This window comes from Notamacropus eugenii, chromosome 5 (genome assembly GCF_028372415.1).
Source record: "Notamacropus eugenii isolate mMacEug1 chromosome 5, mMacEug1.pri_v2, whole genome shotgun sequence".
In the NCBI taxonomy this organism is placed as follows: Eukaryota; Metazoa; Chordata; class Mammalia; order Diprotodontia; family Macropodidae; genus Notamacropus; species Notamacropus eugenii.
The window spans coordinates 201246479-201269735 of record NC_092876.1 but is presented as its reverse complement, the minus strand read 5'-3'; the positions used below and the strand labels follow the sequence as shown (position 1 = coordinate 201269735).

The 23257-nt window shown below is 38.7% G+C and overlaps 1 protein-coding gene across 9 annotated transcripts in view; it reads right to left on the bottom strand.

The window, feature by feature from the left end:
* The window catches only part of FRY (FRY microtubule binding protein), a 566260-nt gene that overhangs the window by 91497 nt on the left and 451506 nt on the right, over positions 1-23257 (bottom strand). For all 9 annotated transcript variants that reach the window (XM_072611868.1, XM_072611863.1, XM_072611870.1 and 6 more), the window contains 7 exons: positions 21610-21764; positions 13880-13979; positions 13144-13315; positions 12626-12882; positions 11764-11910; positions 9398-9566; positions 7338-7428 (listed from right to left, as the gene is read on the bottom strand). In XM_072611868.1, the coding sequence (XP_072467969.1) occupies positions 7338-7428; positions 9398-9566; positions 11764-11910; positions 12626-12882; positions 13144-13315; positions 13880-13979; positions 21610-21764 (1091 nt within the window). The remainder of the gene's footprint in view (positions 1-7337; positions 7429-9397; positions 9567-11763; positions 11911-12625; positions 12883-13143; positions 13316-13879; positions 13980-21609; positions 21765-23257) is intronic.

The following is a 23257-nucleotide window of genomic DNA, read 5'->3' as shown; positions in this document are numbered from 1 at the left end:
ACACTTTGGATTCATAAAGTACCTTCCCTCCTCAGAGCTCAAAGGGATTTCATAGCTAATATTAGGTTTACTATTACAATAAGCCTACAAGATAGAGGAGAGGGCTGGGCACTCTGGTTTCTATCTTATACAATGGGGAACAGACACAGAGAAGCTTTGTTCTTTTCTGTATGCACCCAGAACAATTACCCAGCAAATCTGGGACTATCCCTGGAGCACACCTGGCCAATTCAAACAAAGGTGGCTTTTTTTTAAACCTTGAATTACTGTGATTGAATGTGCAGTGCCAGTGTCATTCACCATACAGTGGCCAACCTTCTGTTTCCTTCTCCTTATGATGGGGGGAGAACACTGTTATGAAGCTGTCACACAGCTCTGCTCTGCCAAATGCATGGAGGAAATACAGTTTCCTGTCCTCTTCCCTCTATCTAAGATGTCTTTGAGAGACCTGACAAAAAATTAATAATGTAAAAACAATATGATCCTTGCCAACTAAGTCCAGAAATGACTACAGTGACTTTGGTTTTAATTCATTCTTCTTCAGATATAACTAGCAGCTTCTCCTCTGACATCAACCAAGATTTTTCAGCAACTTTGTACTCCATATATTCTTTCCCATTATCTTTTTTTTGTTTTATTTATTTGAGTTATTCCTTTCTGAACCTCGAAAACAAAACATCTGGGACATCTGCTTAGTTTCATAAAGTGGCATTCCAAATCAGGCTAGGCAATACTTCAAATGAGACATTACTTATGAAATTAGAACAGTGGCAAACTTTCTATTACCTTGTGAAGAAATTCTTTATAATTATATTTATACTGATATCAAAACTATAAACACCATGTGTTGAGCCCAGACATCATTTGGTAAAGCAAACAAATAGTTCAATGAAAGAACTCCACATCTGGTGATTTCCATGGACTCACAGCTTCTGCTGACTTTGTAAATATCAGGAAGGAACTGTGACATAAGCTGCTTTTCCCCCATAACTCTATCAAATCCCATTTGGAGAAGAGATGTGGTGTAGAATTAATGACAATCCTCTTCCTTTCCCTTTATAGAGATCCAAAAGCAGGCTGGAGCAGTGTCAGAATTTGTTTACTCAACAAAAAGGGTTCTACCTTGGTGACAGTCTAAGTCTAGAGAAGGAAAAGTGGAGACTAATGAACAGTTCCTGGCATATAATAACTGCTTAATAAATGCTGATTGAATTTAATTGAATTAAGTGGATGCAGGACTCTAGAGGGCTTGGGAAGGTCTGATTTTGTGTGTCTCAGTAAAGCACAATTAGTAAAGAAAAAAGAAATCAAGATTCCAAGTGCCAACACTATTTTTACTCTTTTCCTAGGTTGAAGAAATTAATTTCACTCTGGGTTGAAGAGGAATTTTAAAGAAAGAAGCAGGCCAAATGACAGCTTTATATTTATATACACATATCCATATTCATACATGTTTGTATGTATATAAGCATATAGTGTTAGGAACTATGCCACTAAAATAGTTGTATTTAAAGAGAATTATAGGTAGAAAATATCTTCCGAAGTGGCTTATTCTTGATATTTAGTAATTTTTCAGTCATTGTTTGACTCTTTGTGACCCCATTTGGGGTTTTCTTGGCAAAGATCCTGGGGTGATTTGCCATTTCTTTCTCCAGATCATTTTAGAGATGAGGAAACTGAGGCAAACAGGGTTAGGTGATGTTGGGGGTGTAAGCTCAGTTCCATGTGGACAGTCTCGGGCAGGTAAAGGTGAGGACTTCTAAACCTTAGAGTTCTCATGAGGCCCCCCAGGGAACAGCGGGGAACTGAGGTGTGAGACCCGGGCTATCTCGTGCATTTCCGCCTCTTCCCGTGGGAAACGTGCTGGGAGAGAGCATCCCCGCCCTCGAGATTGGCCCGGGGTCTGAGCACACCTATTGTTGTCTAACAGGCACAGTATTCAGGTGCAAACTATGCGGCGGGAGAGCTTAAGTAGGGTCAGGAAAGTCTGAAGGTGCTCTTAGCGCTGAGGGGCCCTTAGAGGACAGAAGGCCCCTCTTCCCTCTCTCCCTCTTCTCTCTTTCCTCTTCCCTCTCTCCCTCTCCCACTTCCGCTTCCATTCTCTTACTGTAAGATCTTTGCCTCCTTGGGAGATTCCTCTCTCCTCAGGAAGAATTCCCCCTGCACATGTAACCAAGACCCTGAATAAAGCCTAACCCTTGTTCGACTCTGGAAAGTCTCTTCTCTCATACGTTTATCTGGTTTGGCCAGCTGAAGACCTGCGATAGGTAAGGTAAGACTCGGGTAGCCCTTAGGCCTCTAGGCCTGACAAGGTGACTTGCCCAGTAAATGTCTGAGGCTGGATTTGAACTCAGGAAGAGGAGTTTTCCTGACTCCAAGCCCAATGGCTCTATCCATTGCAGCATCTAGTTGCACCTGTCCTTGATGGCTTGGATCAATTTCACATTAGTGTATACCAGACTACTACTGAGGCAATCCTGAATAACATAAGGGCAGTGATAGGGACTAGGTCTTTGGTTCCACTGATATAAGGAAATCCTTGTTGAGAAATTCCCTCTATCGAGTGAGGATGTCACTTTTTCTGAAAGTCATAGTCTTAGGGAGTTCCTTATAGGCCAACTCCCTTGGCCTGGGTCTCATAGCTACTGTGTGGGCATTACCTCACTTTAAGTGAGTACCTAAAAAAGCCTTAGCCTAAAAAGCCAAGGTCTCCCATTGCATCCTGGGCAGTTTCCAGTCATCCTGAGGAATATCAGGTCACAGGATTCAGATGGCTCTGGAGGAAAAGTGCAGCTGGTGACCTTGCACAGCCCTCCCTCACTCAAAATAAAGTCAAGTGCAAGTCATGTCATCATTTCTCTGATGTCATGGTCCTCTCTGAAAACTAAGGATGAACACAACAACAATAGCTACTGTGTGTCTGAGGAAGGATTCAAACCCAGACCTTCCTTGTTTCAAGGTCACCTCTCTATCCACTATATACTGTAATGCTGCCTTCCCCCAGAGTATAATGAGTTTAAATTGCAGCAAAAAGGATTTAAGTCAGACTGAGTCCATGAAACCCTTTAGACCATGAAGTCTTAGATTAGGGACTAGTTTTTTTTGGCCTTTCTTTGTCTCCCCAGACATTTCTATAGTGTGTGGCACATTGCTGATACTCAATAGATGCTTGTTGACTGACTGAAACACATTATTAGGAAGGCTGTGGAATTTCCTTTGGAGATTTTAAATGTTAACATTGCTAACTATTCCCTCAAGACAGTTTGGTGGCCTTTAGGGTTCATTCATTTTTGGTATTGTGGGTTTGGGATGTTATCCTAGGGGCATTGACTAAGCCAGGGATGCCCAGACTCAAGAGTTGAATCCAGTTAGAAGTAATGTTCCAACAATACCTGGGTTCCAGCTAGACACAAGGACCCAGAATATTTTCAGGTTTTTTGCAGACAAAGTAGAACTTGTGGATTCAGGCAAGAAACTTGTTACAAGGTGCTTGCTACCAGCCACCAAGCTCTCAGGGTATCTGGAAGCCTTTGACTGAAACACGAGATTTGACTGTAAGCTCCTTGAGGGCAGGCACTGTCTTTTATCTCTTTTTGTATCCCTAATCCTTGGCACAGTGCCTGGCACAAAGCAAACCTTTAATAAATATTTACTGACTGACTGACTGAAAAACAGTGGGCCTGTACCTCTCTGGGTCTTATGATTATTGTTCTAATTACATCCCTAAAACTTAGTGAAAAGGCAGAATTCTTGCAGAAAACACTTTTACAAAAGAGCAAACTTCTGGTGGATTTAAAAACAAAAACAAAACAAAACTGAATTTCAATTACATTATAGCCATTCAGTCTCCAATGAAATTCTAATACCTGAGGAACAGAAGGCAAAGAAGCCCAGTTGTGAAAAAAGAAGCAACACAAGATTATTATTTCAAAGGGGCCACTTCACCCTCAGGCAACTGTTCTATTGATTTCATTGATCCTATCAAAACGGACATGGATGAATGGGGCCCACAAATTCAGGGCTTCTGCGACTGATCCAGAGTTTCATCCCTAAGTAATCCTGAAAACATTTGTCCTCTCCAGGGTTCCATTCCCTATGGAATTTAATTTTATAGTACTTGATACACACATACATTTCTACAAAGTCCTCCTTTGATGCCTCACTGTGAAATGGAGATAACCCTGGGTTCTGGAAGGTTACTCTAGTGGACCACAAGCTCTGGCAGGTTCTACCAAACTTGACACATATGGCACAAGTGATGAGTACGCGTACCTTTCACCTTAGGATCGATGTAGCTATACTCGGAGAGACTTAACACTAGGTTGGCTACAGGGTGACAAATCTTTCAATCACAACAACTCTCAAAGACCATCTAATAGGCTGTTCAGAAGTTGTACCCATACCAATGAGATCATGGATCCTTGAACTATGTTCATGCATGTACATATAAACAATATGTACATGCATGCAAATACTTAAATATATGTGTATGTTTACATTACAATTGTATATGTATACATTATAATTACATAGGTGAATTAATGCATCATTTTTTTCAGTCAGAAAAATGGTAGCTAAACTAGAAAGGCTATTTGTAAAGGGTCTCTTTAAAGCACTATGAATATTAGATATTATTATAATCATTATAATTCAATGTGTATGAGTGCTTAGAAACTCTGGTCTTAAAGTGACCTCCTTGGTGGTATGACAGTATTTTCAAAGATATTTCCAACTGAATCATGACAGAAAAATCAGATTTTAAATAAGGAATGACGAATACTTCACACTAGCTCATTCCATTTCAAAGGAAAACATTCTCGCTTCACTACAGACTCTATTTCCAAGTCACTGGATTTCTCCATCTCCTCACTAGCAGCTTTCTCACCCTGGAGATGCCTTGGTCCTGGGACCCTCTAGTCCAACTGGTAAATATCTGGCTTAGACCACAAGTTTATGAGGTGCCCAGGCTATTTATGCTCACTTCACTGCTGCCTCCTTTTCCTTCTCTCCAGGCTTCATATTCTCATCAGCAGCCTTTCCCCAATCAGACACTCCCCCTTTTCCTCTGGGCTTTCTGGTTCCCCTTTATGTGTCCCCCTCCTCCACTGTAACTTGAGCTCATTGAGGGTAGGGGCAATATTTTCTGCTTGCATTTGGATCCCTAGGACTCAGGATAATGTCTGACACATAGTAAGGACTTAATAAATGATCTATCAGCATGAAGCATTTCCATCATTTTGTCTCATATTGTGCCCAAGTTCCTCCACTGAAGTCCTAGGACACCCCAATGGGGTATGGAGATGACTCTGGTTTTGTGAAGGCAATGCCAGTGAAAGACAGGTGCAGGCTACGGGAAAAGTTTTGAGTTTGGTTCCAGGGATGGACACTGTATGCCTGTTGTCTGACGATAAGCCTGAGTTCAAAGAGGCTTATTGCCAGAGGAGCTATAATGATGAAGATTTTTTTTTTTTATCCACAGTAACTCTTAAAGATCATCTATTAAGTCACAGAGGAGGCAATTATCTGTGTCACTGGAGAAAATACCCACACAGAAGAAATGACCAATCCTTGAAGTAGTGAGTTATTGTGCCTAAGACTGAAGTTCATCTTACAAGTTCAGATCAGTTAAAAGACACATGGGGAGTACTCATTTTAGAAATGTTCTGTTCATGTATCCAGTGGAAACTTTTAAAACAAGCAATTTTTTTAATTAAAAAAATAAAAACCTCACAGCAATTATATGGCTGAAGGGTGTTTTTTTAAAAAATAAAATGTTACATATATTTTCTTTAAAGGAGAACTACAAAGATATTATTAATTTGAACTTCAAAAATAATGAGTTGATGAATGAGCACATAGCACATCTGATCCATGCAGTATTAAAAACCTTTATGAATTAGAGCAAATTTATTATAGACTAATGCTCTAGAAAGAGAACCTGTAATTTGTGGCTCATTGATCCAGACGGCCTGCATCTCTTGGGCTCTGAACGGAAACACACCTGTGTGGATGAGCATCTACCCTAGAATGCAATTTCTTGTTTAAATCTTGAGAAATCTGGTAAATTTCTTACTTGGATGAAGATGAATCAACTCCAAGTGAAAATGGCCCTTGTCCAATAATCTTCCACTTAGAGTCCTGACCTTACTCAACAATGTATTCATCCAGCTATCTACCCATTCATTAATTCATTCACCGCAAGCCTCTACTGTGTGCCTGTAACATATGAGGTTCTAGGGCTCAAGACAGCTCTTTGGGAGTAAGGGTACAAGCATTTGCTAACTGTCTACCACATACCAGGTATTATACTAAGAACTTTATAAATATGATCTGATTTGATCCTCATACAAATCCTGGGAAATGTGTACTAATGTGACCCCCATTTCACAGTTGAGGAAACTGAAGCAAAGAGAGGTTAAGTGACTTGCCCAAGGTGACACAGCGAATTAGTAACGGAGGCCAGATTTTAACTCCAGTCTTCCTGGCTCCAGTCCCAGTGCACTATTCACTGATAGACTGACTCAACCTTGATCAAACCGAGTGACATCATTTGCTTTGGAGAACATACTCTTTTGGGATAGTGTCTCCTTTGTCAACTAATAATCATCCAGCTAACAATTATTAAACACTTACTATGTGCCAAACAGTCACTAAATCAATCCATGGTAAAGGTTTTCCCATTTTTACTGAGTTCACCCCCAATGGCTCATTTGCCACAGCTTGCTTATGAGAAATCAGCCATTAATCAGCTGTTCTTTATTGTTTGGTTTTAGGTTTAAATTCAGTTCCTCTATTTGCATAATTACTATTCATGAAATGGAACAACCAATAGCATTTGTTCAACAGAATATCTACTCACTAGTATTTATTAAAACTCATGGGTCAGCTAATGTGTCCCAGAGGGAGAGTTACTTACTAGGATCCCTTTTTTTTCTTCCCCTGGGACGTAAAGATGGCAGAAGAAACTTGCAGAGTCATTGCTTCCAGAACTAAGTCAATTTTGTCTAACATAGTAGGCAAGGGGAAAGAGTGAACCTGCACCATGCTTTTTCTTCTTTTTCCCATCAGGGAGCATATTTAACCTGGAACCATTGGGACATTCTGAAAAGGACTAAGAACCTTTGGATAACAATAAAGAAATACATCCAGTGAAAAGCAACTAAACTAGCAATGTAGCTCGTATCCTCGATATGATGAGAGGGCCAATTAGACAGCACATGAAGAAGTAGATTAGGATAGGAAATGGAGGTGAGCCAATTTCAAGAGAAAAATAATCCCAGATGACAAAAGGAAGCAAACATGTGGCATGCTGAAGATTTAATTAAATGTGCACCAACCTCTCATCAGTTTCTTTCACTGTCCTGCCTTCCTCCACATCCGGGAAACTGTCCTGGCCAGCTACTACAGTATTACTGCTGGAAGTGGTTCCTGTATAGAGGATGGAAAGACACTCAGAATAAACTGACAAACAAAACAAGGATGCAGCCTAAGGACCTTGGCTGGGATCCCAAGTCAACTGAGGACAGCATTCTCTATCTAGGCTCTTCAAAGATTTCTAATGTTCTTGGCAAAGTCTCAGAGTCTGTGAGCACCCTCCAAAGACCATAATACCAAAAGGGAGATGGTTCAGACATCTGTTATGGTCAAAACCAAATTTCCCTAACCTTCTTATAAACTAAGTCTACAACATTCCTGAAACTCTGATTTCCTGGCCACCCAGAGGATGAGCTTGTTTATCATGGCCAACCTGCTGCTGACATGCCTCATTATTCTTCTGCCCTCCTTTCTGTCCTCATATGATATAGTAGGCAGACTGCGCATTGGAATGAAGGCCAATAGGGATAGGCTAAAATTTTTGCTAAAGCAAAACACCTTCAATATAATATGTTTAAAATGGAATGCATCACCCCCTTCATTCCCCAAACTCCATAAGAGTACAAGAATTCTCTTCACCAACCTTTGAAGCTTTGAAAAGTCACCCTCCCCACCCCCCTCTTCTTCTGATTAGTCATAAAATCTTGTCAATTCTTCCTTCACATATTTTTCTTATCTCTCTTCCCTCTTCCCCCATTACCACTATACTTATTAGCTATAAATGGAGTACTTGGAAAGTTTCCTAGCTGGTCTCCTTGCCTCCCTCTGGTCTGAATTTATCTTCCTACTTCATTGTTCAGATTAAGTTATTCCCCTGCTCAAAAATCTTCAATAGATCCCTACTACCTAGAGGACAAAAATCCAAATCCTTCAGCATGACAGAATTTGACTCTAAGCCATGCACTCCTACATAAACCATGTCCTTGGCCAAACTGGTCTACTCTGCTGCCTTGGGCTTTTCTGCTCCTATTTTCCTGATTATAATATTGTAGAGCTTTGGAAACCTTAACTGGCTATGCAAATGTGAATTGTCACAGTCACTGTTGTCATCACAGCATTCCTCCTATCCAAAATGTTCTGTCCCCAGTCTGTGCCTGTGCCTGCCTTGCAAGGCCTAACTCAAACCCTATGCTGTCATGGTCAATTCAGCTAGAAGAGACCTCCCCTTCTTCTCCATTCTTTGGGTACTCTTAGAGAATCAGTATCACTCACTCATGGCACTTATCGTTTTTGAAGAGGCCTACTTATTAAAAGTGGTAATATGACTTGGGAGTATTTTAGCCAGACATGGGAAAAGGTACCCCCAAGTTAAGGTCCAGGAAACAGGGACTAAAAAGTAGAGGTGACTGACTTAACAGAAAGGTTGCAAATGTATTTTTGCCTTCCCCATCACTTAGCATGGTGCCTAACACATAGTAAGTTATTAATAAATGCTTATTGACTGCCTGGACTTAGCCTGAATTGAAAAGTAGCAGGAGTTATTAAACTATGTACTTTTCCAAGAAGATATTGTACAAAACCAACTTAATAACTACTTATAGACCTAAGGCTTCAAGCCAACCTTCTCCAAGTTAGAATATTCCTAAACTGTCCTTCAGACAAGCCTGTCTATAAGATACCCATACAAATAACTATGGAATTATATGAGAATGTTTTTTTTTTCTTCTCTACAGAGAGAAAAAGGCAAATCAAAGGTATATTCAGTGTTGTGCTAGCAAATGTTTAACAACTGGCTCTTTAAAAATGCAGAGCACACTTCTAAGTTTAATCTGCTTATTGTTTTCTTAACTCTAGACACTCAACAAAACAAGAAATCAATCCCTGATGTGTAGCATTTGCCAATTTCCAAGGTATAGAAATGCTGATACTGAAAATTTAATTATCGGCTCTCACCAGTCAGTAAGAGTTGGCTCGAGCACACCTCTGAACATATGACATCATTTTCCATTTAGCTGCCTTTGCTCCCCGCACAGCAGTAAATGAATACTAAGTTCTACACCGAGTAAAAAGTTGAAACTCCTACCAGAAGCAGCAGCGGAGGGCTTGCTGCTGGCAGTGAAACGGTAGAAGGGTGGGTTGTCACAATGCTGGACGATGGGATTCACTGGCTCTGTCTGCTGCAACTCAAACAAGAGCTCCTCCATGGTCTGAATGGTGTTATTGCGACACAGGTATATTGCTACCTTCTTAATCTAAGTGAGAAGAAATGGATCACTTTCAGATTGCAAGCTGTAAGAAGCCTCGGCTGAGGATGGCACAGATGGTGACCCATCCACTGATCCAAAGGCATCCCAGCCAGATTTGGAAAAAGTTACCAAGGAGATGAAATCAACACAAAGCACTCTCTGACTCTGAGGATTACTCTTGGGTTAGCTGATCTTGCACTTCCGGTATCCCACATATTTGCATTTCTATCTATGTAATTTGCTAACTGAACAATAATTGTTTCTCTTTTACCTAGGAATCCTTAGGGTCTTCCCCTCCCAGTTTAATTTTTTTTTTTTATTAAAAGGAGCCATCCCTTGAATAACTACTTAAAGAGGCCTGCCTATTCTTTGAATGGGTGTATCTCACTCAAAGTGAGACTCTGATAAGGCCTTAGCCTAAAATGCCCAGGGTCCAACATAGCATCCTGGGCCATCTCCAGCCATCCTGATGAATATCAGGCCACTGGATCCAGATGGTACAGGAGAAGAAAGTGAGGTTGGTGACCTTGCACAGCCCTCCCTCATTCAAATTAAAGTCAGCTGCAAGTCATGTCATCATCTTGATGTCATGGTCCTCTTCGACAATGAAGGACAAACACAAATCTGTTATCTTTCCATTCATCCATCCATCCATCCATCTATCTATCTATCTATCTATCTATCTATCTATCTATCTATCTATCTATCTATCTATCCATCCATCTATCTTCCTGAAAAGAGGGCCAAGTTGGCAGCTCTAAAGATTTTGTTATTTCCAATGACTGAGTCTAAAAGAAACTCATGTGCTTTGCTTTTGGGGCATATGAATTTCTCCAAACTGAAAACTTGGCATATAAGGCCATATCCTAGGAAATAGTTTTATTTATATAAAACATGGAAAAATATTCTAGTTATTTTTGTTTAAAAAAGAACCCAACCTTCTGCCACTCCCTTCTCTCTAAGAAACAAGAGAGTTTTAGCTGCTTTTGGTACCTGTACCATTTAAAAATAAGTTGGAAGGAAAGCTTTTGTAGAGCAGTAGGCAAAGATGCCAACCCAGCTAGCTATCCAGCCTGAAGTAAGTCATGCTTGTACTTCTGCCTACAAGGCACCAAGGCAGGGAAGTTTCAAACTTCCCAGAGAAAAAAAGCATTTTTAGAAACCATAAAAACATCAATCTTCATAAATGTGTTTTAACATAACAGTTTAGTTAATATCTTTTAAAAATACAAACAAAAATACTTGGAATCCAAGAAATATTATGTTCTATTTTTTCCCCTCTCCTACCTCTTAAATTTGGAGAGAAAACAGTTTTATGTACAAATCTATCTATCTATCTGTCATCAAGAAGGCATTGTAGATACTGTATCAGTAGCAACAGAACCCCAACTTGAAACACTTTAGAATACAGATTCTCCTACTTCCCAGGGTTGTGGCTAAGAATAAAATGAGATAATAATCATGAAAATCTCTGCAAATATTAAAACACTATATAAACGCTAACCACCATCATCGCTGTCATCATCCCTATCAGCCCTGTCTGATGTCAGAGGCCACATCTTCAAAGGCACTTGCGCTTTCTAATGTGGACAAGATGGCAGTGCCTGCTAGAAGAAACTGAGAATGTAAATGATTGTTGACCCTGAGATACTCTGTTTCTGCTTAGGGTACTGGATTCCTGTGGGCAGTAGACTAACTGGCAGCTACTCTCAGGGTGTTGCTGAGGTCTATTCTGGAAGGAAAGAAGTCTGAGAAATTTAAGGGAACATTTTTCCACATTCAAACCACTATCCAAGATTTTTGCTTTTACCTTTCCAGTTAATTTGCCCATGATTCCTGACCTGGCGCAGTACAACTCAGGGAGCAAATATTAATGGGCCTCTAGCCTAGGAAGCACGTAGGGTAGCTTAAGTGACTGTAATAATACCTGAAATCTATTCACATACTTTTACTCTATTTTTTCCCTGGAAAGGAAACTGAATTGGTCTAGATTTAGATTATTTCTTCCTAGTATTAAGGTATCATATAATCAAACACCTCCATTTTCTTACCAACCTTAGTACTAAAAATATCAGGAAGTTTGTCTCCTGGGCAGTGAGATCTCCATGATCTGAAAACTCTCACATTTCTGTAACAAATATTAAATCATTCAGTATATGGCAAGTAGATCTACTTAAAATAAAAACAAATCCTCAAAACTCACGTAAGGCAAGAGGATAGTATCGCTGCTAACTCCACACAGACTGATGAGAAACTGCAGGGTAATTCTCAAATTATTCCTCCACTTCTCATTGTTGGCGAGGGCATTCCAAGCATTTTCCATTTCTGGTCCTGGAACTTCATCTCCATACTACAGAAGAGAGAAATAAAAAAAGAGGAACTTGAGAAAAGGGGGACAATGGCGCAAGCCTATAATCCCTACTATGGGGAGGCTGAGGTTGAGGGATTCCTTGAGTTTGGGGGGTCTGAATTAGAGTGGGGTTAAAGTCAATTAGGTGTCCATACTAAGTCTGACAACAATATGGGGAGCCCTCAGGAGCAGAGGGCCATTAGGCTGACTAAGGAGGGGCAAAAGTCATTGGAGCTGGTAACTTTGAAAAATCATTAATTAGGTTTATAGAAATTCTATGTGGCCCACTGAAATACATTAATATGCTACTGTTCATGTCACCAGGTCAAAAAAAGTGGAGCAGGTTAGGGCTTCTATACTGGTTGGTACTGGGACTGTGTCTGTAAGTGGCCATTCCACTTCTGGCCCAGGAAAAATAGGGAGACTCTTTAAAAAAAATCATACACATAACCATTTAGAAGAAATCTCTCTTTGGGGGTACCAACCATGAGGCACATCTCCTAAGCTTTTCATCTTCAAAAGATGCCACTTCACAGTAAAAAGGATCCTAGCAGTAAAAAAGGCCACTCCTGACACAATGTCATGGTGAACAGTGAGAATGTTAGAGACCCTTTTTCCTTGGTGTCTATAATATGCAGCATTTTATATTTAAAAAAAAAAACCAACAAACGACTGTAGCTTGACTCTTCAAGAAAAGACATTTCTCTTGGTTTACCTTGGCAGTCATATACATGAGATTATTAAGGACCAGTGAAGTAGCCTCGGGAGAACCCCACCCATTTCCTTTTAGGCCAAATGAAACTGTAACTTCTCCTTCTCTGTCCTTGACTTCATCTTCTGGAGTGCTGGGGCTCGAGCCTGGTAGGAGGAGCCGGCTGTCAACCAGTTCGATGTTGTGAAGCCATGGAAGCAGATAAGTGAGCATGATCTGACGCCCATTTGGGTGTGTTGTAGGGAATCTCTGGCTCACCTCTAAAGATAAGCACGTGGAATGAAAAGCAGCATAGTACTTTATTAAAATAATAATAATAATAATAATAATAATAATAATAATAATAATGATAGCAAACATTTATTAAGTGCCTCCTCTATGCCAGGCACTGTGTCATAACTAAGCCAAAAGGAATTCTGAATTTTATCATTAGGATAGCTCTTAATTGAATTGACAAGGAGAGTGACTTCTATAACTGAATAAACTATTGTATGTAAGATTATCAAATATTCCTTAGATACCTGAGAAAAGAGGAAGAGTGAGCTCAGGATACATCCTGGCCAGTTCATACGACAGTAGGCCTAGTGATACACTGTAGAGAGGTGGTAATGGACCATGCGTTCCATAGAGGATAGTGCCAGGTCTTTGTTCAGCTACTTTCTTCGAATATACAAAAAGTTTTGCTTCTAAAATCTATGAAGAAGTAGAAAAGTGAGAAATGACACAAAAAAACCAATAATACCCCATCAGTCATTAGTTGACTGTTAGCATTTCAATGTAATATTTAAAAAAAATAAAGTTAATGAATATATTAAAATGAGCACTAAAGGACAAGGGATCAAATATTTTCCTAAATTAAACACAGGAATTATTTCCTGGATAATTTAATCACTGATACTTTTTGGAGACTGATGAGCTGAATGTGTTTATATATCATATATATATAGCAAGAGAATATATATTTTCATCTCATTATGAATTTGATTTCAGCTCATTATTCACAAAAACATAAATATAATACATAATGCATAATGACATGTATAATGAAATAATATAAGTATAAGATTATTTATATAGAGAGAGAGGGGGACAAAGAGAGAGAGAGAGACAGCGAGACAGAGACAGGCAGGCAGAGTGTGGTATAATGGATAGAGGGTCAACTGTGGAGACCGGTAGTGTATTTTATGGGCAATTAGATCAAACATCTCTGTTCCGTGTTTAAAAGCAGAATATTTCAAAAAAGCAAATAATACATGCCTGCATGAGTTGCATGGAAATTTCATAAATTTCTCTGCTGGTATCAGATGCCTTGAATAGGACAAGGTTTAATAAAGTCACTATGTCAAAGGGATAGTTCCTGAAAAATAAATAATACAATTTTATGAGTCATTGGACCTGATAACTTTGAAATCATTAATTAGGTTTATAGAAATTCTATGTGGCCCACTGAAAGTACATTAATTTTATTCATATTTACCAATACCATTTTCATCATGTTAGCCACCCATGCCTCATTTTGCTACCGCTCATATCACCAGATGTGGAGGCAAAAACATTCCTCTCTGTTTCCAAATCTGGTAGTGGTACAAAGTAAATATACTTGAATTCTTCCACAAACACATTTGCATGGAAAACCAAAAAATGGGACAAAAACAGTATGTTATTTCTTGGCAGTTCACTGCTTAGTACAAATTATACATGGTGCACACAGGCATATCTTTAATTACATGACTGTTATAAGGGTAGTGATGCAGAATTTACAGTTATTAAATACATTATTTCTTGCTATGTAATACTAGTTTAAAGATGACTGCTGTTAGATGTGTACATTTTTTAACACTTGCTCTTTTCTAGAGCTGAAAATGGGTCACTCTTCATACTTGGGAGTGAGGTAGCCAGTTGGTGAATGGCACCTTTGTAAATGTAAAATGACTGACATTCACCTCAAGTCTAACCTCAGAGTGCTGCGGTTACCCTGGAGGTATAAACATTCCATACCTGTTCTCTTTCCTGTTATTTCCTTTTTGATTTAGGACCAACTTTCAGTAGTAATTATAATGTCTGAGAAATTCCATTTTAAAAAAAAATTTTTTTTGAAAGGTACCAGCCCACTACAAATACATTCCTATCAGGAAGAAAGTTTAAAAAGAGATGAGCATGAGGGCTGGGAAAACAGTGACATGAAAAATGATTGCTATGCAGGTCCATTTCTTTTAAAATCATCAGTGCATGAAGTTGTCTCTTTAAAGGCAATTTCCCATTTAATAAGTTTAAAGGGCTTCTATAATTTTTGAGAGAATCTCTAAAGATGCCCAAATATATTACCTTTCACTGCTAGCCTTACATGGGATTCTCTGACATTGGGGGATTTTAAAACACCATTCTGCTCATGTTGATAGATGAATGGACACAAAGTAGTGACTATGTCCCAAAGCAGAGTGCTAGAGCTGGGCCGTTTAATGGCTGAGGACCAAAGAAGCATGGGCAAGGGCACATCTGTAGGAGAGGCTTACATTATGAGGCATGAAGATGCTATCTGCTTGAGATAAAGGGACACTAGTTTCTGACTGACAGGATGTGGGGCCAGTATTTAAACAGAAAGATGCAAGGAATTTTGCTTTAGGGCCCTTAATCCCAAACTACTAGAACCCTTAAAGCTCCAATATAAATTACAAAATGCAATATAAACATATTTAGCTATATGTGATGAAAGATTAAAGGAAAAGCATATGGATACTATAGCAGTCAAATGCACTTAGAAAAAAAAAATCCCAAACCCCAGAAAATAGTAACTGGCAAGTGACTCAATACTCAAATGAAACCTGTGTCTCAATAATCAGGAGGTTCTATGTCATGATGCAGGTCACAGCCCACCCACGCCTGCCCACTCTGTAGGACTCTCATTCATGTCCTTCCTTAAGTATGTCCACTTTGGTGAGCTACTGAGAGAAAACATGTATAACATTGTCCAAGTATCTAGGCAGCCCTATAAAAGTCACTGAATCTCAATATGTCTTAATTTCCTGATCTGTAAAATGAAGAAATCATCCAAAAAATAGACCACCATCACTAACTGATCTCAAATAGAAACCATGAATAGGAAGGACTGACGAATAAATGGTCAGAACATATAAATAATGCCTATTTATAAACTCAATCAGCCTAGTTAACAGGTTGTGGTAACATGTATGTAATTATAATAACGTCCTGTCTCTCCATGACTTTTTTTTTAAAGTGTACCAATAGTTCACCACTATTCACACCATTGTACCTACTCCTCAGGACATTCATTCTATCTCCTCTCAGTATCACCAGGCTAAGAGAACTCTAGCCATGGTTTTGACTGCAAGCACATAGTTCACACAAAGCATTTCCCATGGAAAATCAATTCCAAAGTCAGAAAACAAAGCCTAAGTCTAATAAACTTAGTTTAAGCTCATTGTCTCAATTAATTTTCTAGGCATTAGAACCATGTTAATTCACATAGCCATGAAGAGTAATAAATAAACTTTTAAAAAGTGGTCTGAGAAATAAGTTTCTCCTTGTCGGGGGATGAGGTCTAATAACAGCAATGTCAAATAATTAAAGATGAACAAATTCTATTTATTTTAGGAATGATTTTAACTACTCATTCCTGACTATTCTTTATCCAATATACTTTGGTGTGGGTGTGTATACTGAGATGTAAGAATATTAGGAATACTGTTATCCTTAGAAGATCCTTCTTAAAACATGAGGCACAAGAAAGTTGGTATGGAGTTGAACTTGATTATCGCAGCTTATTAATGTAAAGATTTATGAAAAAATATAAAAGCCTGAAGTCCTTTTCTGAAACTAAAGGGAAAAACACTAAACTTGAATAAACCATTAAAAATGTATACTACTGCCTTGTTTTAACAATCAATAATATCCTAGCAATAAAACAAATTTACATAACCTACATAACATAAAACAAATCCAAAATGAGATAAGAAAAGGAAATTGAGAAATGGCTATGTTTTGTAAAAATGTCATTTTATATTTGTTTTTATGAAAATAAGAAGTTACTTTTATTTAAGAATTTATCATGAGTACCGGGGCGGCATAAAGTGGTTAGAGTCAGAGTCAGGCAGACCTGGGTTCTACCTTTGACATATCCTGTCTGTGTGACAGACACAGTGCTTAATCTCTCAGGGAAACTCTCTAAGGCAGAGGTTCTTACCCTGGGATCTACAGACCCCCAGTAGATTTGAGAGGGGGGTCCATGGACATGAATGGGAAAACAATAAAATCTTTACTTTCATTAACCTCTAACTGAAAATCAACTTTTCATTTAATTATCAATTTAAAAAAGCCCACATAATTCCACCCCCCGAGAAAAGGTCCAAAGCCTCACCAGATTGCCAAAGGTTTCCATGAGACACCAAGAGGACAAGAACTCCTGACCTAAAGCTGTAGGTTGAAGACCTGCATGGAGCTTTCTAAACCAATAAAATCACAGGTCTGGTTTCCCTCTCCTCATCAAATAGAATTATTCACAACAGTTCTTCTCTGGCACTTCACATGTACTTTAATCACCATCTAAGTTTTCAGGAACACATTATTGTGAAAAATGAGGCTATGTTTCTATCGCTTTGCAATATAAACTACTGAATGAATAGAAAGCATTTATTGACTATTAATATGTGCTAAGCTCTATATGAAGTGCTTCGGATACAATGATAACAGTGAAATAGTCTCTGTCCCCTCACAGAACGTCCATTTTAAGGGGGGACGCAACACATATGAGGCAATGGCGGACGGGGGAGGGAGTTAAAATGTATCAACGACTCATTAATAGTTTAATCTCTAGAATTTGAAGATTTTCAAATCATGTTATGTATCAAGTTCCTTCCAGTTCTAAATTTGGGCTCATGTTATCTCATTTGATGCTCATGACAACGCTATGAGATAGTGTGGATATTATTATCTCCATCTTATAGATAAGAGAACTAAAGATCAGGGAAATAAGAGGTTATCCTAGATTTCACTGATAGGAAGTAGCAGAGCTAGGACATAAACTCAAGTTGTTGGACCCTCCAGTCCTGGCCTCTTTCTGGGCTGCCTTGACACAGTGAAAGATGGATTGTGTCAATGAGATGAGGATGTTTCAGTGTCTTTATAAAAAGCTTTTCTAGTCTATATTCTCTGTTAGGCACACGCATGACTACACAAGCAATTAATCAGTCAACAAGCATTTATTAAGCACCTACTGTGTGCCAGGGACTATGCTAGGTGCTAGAGATAGAGACAAAACCAAAATTAAATAGTGTCTGCCCTCAAGAGGCTTGTACTCTACCAAGGAGAGAACATACACATTTTAAAAAGTATATACAAAATAAAATTTGGGGGGAGAGCACCAGCAGCTGGTGGGGGGGGGGAGGAATTAGGAAATGCCCCATGTAAAAAGAGAAAACAATTTTTTTTTCTTATCCAATGTCACAAGGCAGGCTAAGAGAAGAGACAGAAATTCAATCCTTCTATTCCTAATCTCCAATTGATCTTGTATAGATCTTATTTGTTCATAGTTGTTTGCATGCTGTCTCCCCTACTCGATTGTGAGCTTATTGAGGACAAGGACTGTCTTTTACCTTTCTTTGTATCCCCAGAGCTTAGCATGGTACCTGGTACATAGCAGATGCTTAATAAATGCTTACTGACTATAAAAAATGCAAATTAATAGTTTTAAAAAATCAGACACCTAAATTGTCAAGCGCCCCCTCACCCCCAAATACTTTAAATTTAGAGTACTTTACTGATTGTGATTTCTGACACGTTATTTTTGTTGAAATTACAACATATACTGCTAAAATCATGTATCCTTTATTTGCATTCCTACAGGAAAAATACCCAGGTCTCCTCAGAGGAAGGTAGTATGTCATTTCATAAGGTATCTGGCTAAAGGATTAAATTTGTCTAGGACAGTTCAAACTAAGTTTACCATGGGTAAATATTAATAACTTTTATTTTTTTTTCAGAGAAAATAGAACCAAATCAGAGAAGACAAGATAGTATTTCAGTTCCCAGGTAAAAATAGTCAAAAACATAAAGATGTGGCTATCAAAAAAGTTGCAAGAGAAGTAAAACATAGACAAAGAAAACTGCCAAAATTTCCTGGGAATTTCTCATGATGATTAATTTTCCTTAATCATGTTTTTGTTTTTGCATTTTTTTAAGCAGCAGGAAACATGATTTTAAAGGAAAATTTGGACTATTTCAATGAAGTTCTTTTGCCATTGTGTTTACAGAGAACAAAAAAATAGAAACTCCCATTTATGAAAAATCAAAGCATGAGATTCCAACTACTGAATGTCTATTCATATATGTATATACACATGTTTCATATACATGAATACATACATATACATATAAAATTATACATATTTGGTTACTTACACTGACTCTAGGATTTAGTCTCTCTATACTATTAGAATTAGGTGCCTCATAAAAAATGACATTTTGATTAAATAACAGTGGAACTTAACTGATTAAAATTAAAGACTGACAGACTCTTATTGCCTCAGTCTGATAATTCAAGATTGTTGCTTAAAATGCACTATTCAGTGAAAAATAAAAGTAACTACATCAGATTTCTATGATATTCTGTACAAATTAATGTTCAACTATATTCTTTGAGTTTCTCCAGTGCTGTTCTTTAGGGGAAAAGGTAATCATTTCCCAGAAATTGCCCCTTGACCCTTTCTTCTCATCAGGGTCCCTAAAAATCATGCTGCATGTTCAGGGGACTGGAGGCTCTTCCAGCATGGTGGGGCTGATCAAAGGCTCACCGATTTAGGGCTGGAAGAGACCTCAGAGGCCTTAGACAGTAATTTCCTAACACACAGAGGAGGAAACTGAAGCCCAGGGCATAAATGACTGGTTCGAGCTGCAGTAGGTTTTCTGTAGAGCCCCAAGGATTCCATAAGACTTTCTATAGATTCTTTTGGAGAAACTGTTGTCATGTAGACATTTTCATCTGGGAGGTCTCATCATTTCCATCTTAATACTTCACTAGGGACTGAGGTTAAAAAGAAAGGCTTATAGAACTTAAAATTACTCTTTTGGTAGAATGAAAGAATCAACATGGCTTCCAGACTTTATATACAGATCTTCCATATAGAATCCAGCCAAATGGAACTATTTACTGCTTCCTGACCTAACTCACCCACTGATTCTTCACCTCTATGACTTTTGTTCACACTATTTTCCACACGTGGAACGTACCTTTTCCATTAATATCAACTGATATTAAGTGCCTACATTGTGACAAGCATTATGCTAGGCTCGAGGGATAGAAATTCAATGAATGAAACAATCCTGTCTTTCACAGGGCTTACTCTCCTAAGGGGAGATGACTAGTCCATATATAAGTGTATAGACAACTAGTAAATACATATGTTCAAAGAGAAAAAATGTAAATGAATACAAAGTTTTCAAACTACAAGGTAGTCTGTGAGGGAAGGCAGAAGCTGTCTCCTCCATTAGAGACTTCTCTCATCAGGCATCAGAAATGATTTCTCCTTCCTTGGAATTCTCATATACTTTCTGCACCCCCCTTACTCACTTACATTTATTTTGCAATATAGTTACTTATGTACATCCATAGTTTTACTTCTCATCTGGGTTATAACTGATGGCAGGGACCATCTTTTTAAACCTCCTTCTGTAACTAGCAGTGCTTTCTTTGCATGTTGTAGGTGTTTAATAAATGTTTTCTGAATAAATGAATTGGATGGGATTTCATAAGTAATCCAGGCCAGTCTGATCCTCCCATGCTAGAATCCCATATACAAAATCCCTCACAGATCATCCACACTGCATGAACACTTTCAGTGATGTCCACCTAAGTGTTTTCACAAGGCAGCTCACTCTTCTGAGCTCTTTAATCATTAGGTAACCACTCCTGATATGGAACCTAAATCTGGCTCACTAGAACTTCTATTCAGTGGTCCTTGCTCTGCCTTCTTTGTTATACAAAATAAGTCTAATTTCTCCCAAATATTCTTCCAAATATTTAAAGTGGCTATCTTCTCTCTGCCCCTCCAAGACTTCTCTGTTTCAAACTAAACATACCCAATTCCTTCAACTATTTATTTTACATATAAAATGACTCTGAATCTCCTCACCATCCTGAATGCCTTTCTTTTGGGGGGAGGCATTTTATTCCTTTTTTTCAATGTCTTTCTTTAAAAACCAAAAAAGAAAAAAAAGAAAACCCAAAACACCCCAACGCTCAGAACTGAACACAATGGTCCACATGTATTCTGGACAGTACCCAGTATAGTATAACTAGCATTTTTTTTTTTGCTCTGAAGACTTACTCTTTGGGATATTCTGGGTTATTCTGTATTCTCATTTATTATTTTTGCTTTGCTCAGATAATTTCAAATATTATCAGCTCTCAATGATCTGCATTATTAAAAGCAGATTTAATTCCAATTTTCAAGTTTATTTCTTAAACTGATAAATGTCTATATCATCTATACCTATGTATCTATATTTATACCTATATCATTATATTTATACCTTTATCTATATCACCTATATCTATATCTACATTTATATCTATGCCTGTATCAACATCACCTATATATCTTTATCAATATCTACATCTTTATCTATATCTACATCTATACCAATATCTATGCCAAACCTATGCCTGTATTTATATCGGGCAGCCAGATGGCAAAGTGGATAAAGTGCTGGGCCTAGAGTCAGGAAGACTGACCTCCCTAAATTCATCAGTTCAAATCCAGCCTCTGATACTTAGTAAGTGTTTTAGCTGCGTGACAGTGGCCAAGTCACTTAACCCTGTTTACCTCAGTTTCCTTATCTATAAAATGACCTGAAGAAGCAGATGGCAAAGCACTTCGGTATCTTTGCCAAGAAAACCCCAAGTGGGGTCATGAAAAGTCAGACACAACTGAAAACAATTGACTACCACCGATAATATATCTATACCTACATACCTGCTTCCACAGACAGTTGCTATGGCTTTGAAACACCCAGACGCAAGCTGGTAGGAGCCCGTGTAGCAGCGGTCAATGGCCCAATTGAAGAGATTTATTTGGTCAGGATTTAGCTCCAATAACAAAACTACAACTTCACAGCCAAGCTGATGGACCTGAAGATACACAAAACAATGTCTATTGTCATGTACAGTGTTGGGTCTCAAATACAGTAAGTATTTAAAAAATATTTGGTTTCACTGAATTATTCTTACATACAGAAAGAACATTCGAGGCTCATACACAAAATGTCTATGATGAAGAAAAGAATATTCTACCAGCGATGGGGAACCTGCAGCCTGGAGGCCAAACATGGCCTTCTTCTGTAAAGCTTGAGGACCTGGAAGACCATGTGTGGCCTTGAGGCCACAGACTGCCCACAAAGCAGAGGCAGCAATGGAGCACCTTCAGATTCACATAAGTGTCAATTTTCAAGAAATATCTCTGCATGTTGAGTGTAAAGTTCTTCATAACAATAAGAGAAGGTTAAAATTGAATTTGGCAAGTTATGCAGAGAAAAACATGGGATCCATTTAATGGTATTTACTCTAGTTTTTAAACTCTCAAAGTACAGAGAGATATATTTGATTAGGATAGTCATAGGGACAGGTTCTATGACTTCACTGGTATGGAGAACTTTCAGATGAGGAAACTCGTTCTACCAGAGTAGGTTGGGATTTTCTCTACACTTTATTGCTTTAATGGATTACCAAGAACACTGAGAGGCTGAGTGATTTGCCCAGCAGATGTCAGCAGGTGGACTTGAACTGGCTTTGCTGGTTTTCAAACCACCTCTCTTGCCACTCAGTCTTATATTAAGATTTAAAAATGGATAACCATTTGTGAACAGTCCAATCCTTAAACTGTGTAAGGTCTGAAATTCCTTTCACCCAAGGCTAAGCAGAGTTCTAGGTAATCAGGACTGCTCCCGGACAAAGGTTTTCTGAGGTGCTCCAAGTCTTATCCCTTCTCCCCTTCAGTAGCACCTCCTTCCTCACAGAGAAATGTGAGCAAATGTGGGCTGGCGCAGGAAAGAAATGGGTGGAAGTAGTTTGTGCTTACTGATAATGAAGGGACTGAAGTGTTAACCATCAGGGCCTTGCTACCAAGAAGAAGGAGAAAGGGGAAAAAGGGGAGGCAGGGAGTGGTGGAGAGAGGGAAAAGAGAGAGAGAGAAGAGAGTGTTTAAGAGATATAGGGCTCTGGGATTTGGGGTTCTGCTATCTTTGCTTCCTTAATGCTAGGAAAACAGGGTGGGAAAAGCTCCAGAAAGTGAGGCATATCCAGTTACCCCACTGCTTCAAAAAAGAGGACCCTGGGGACCAGAGGAAAGGAAGTAGAGTAACTGACCATAGTGAAAAAGTTATACAGCATAACTCCCATTCTGCCCTTGAACTCTTAATTTCTGATATCCCATGACAGAGAACAACCTTGATCTAGTGATGGACTTCATCTAAGTTTGGCTTCTAAAAGGCTGGAAACAACTACCCATTTCACTCCCAGGCTTCTAAGACTCATTTCCTGAGAGTGCTATACAATTCCACAACAAAAGGATAACAGGAATGACTTATCAGTGAGAAAATGGTAGTAGTGGTAGCAGCAATGGGATA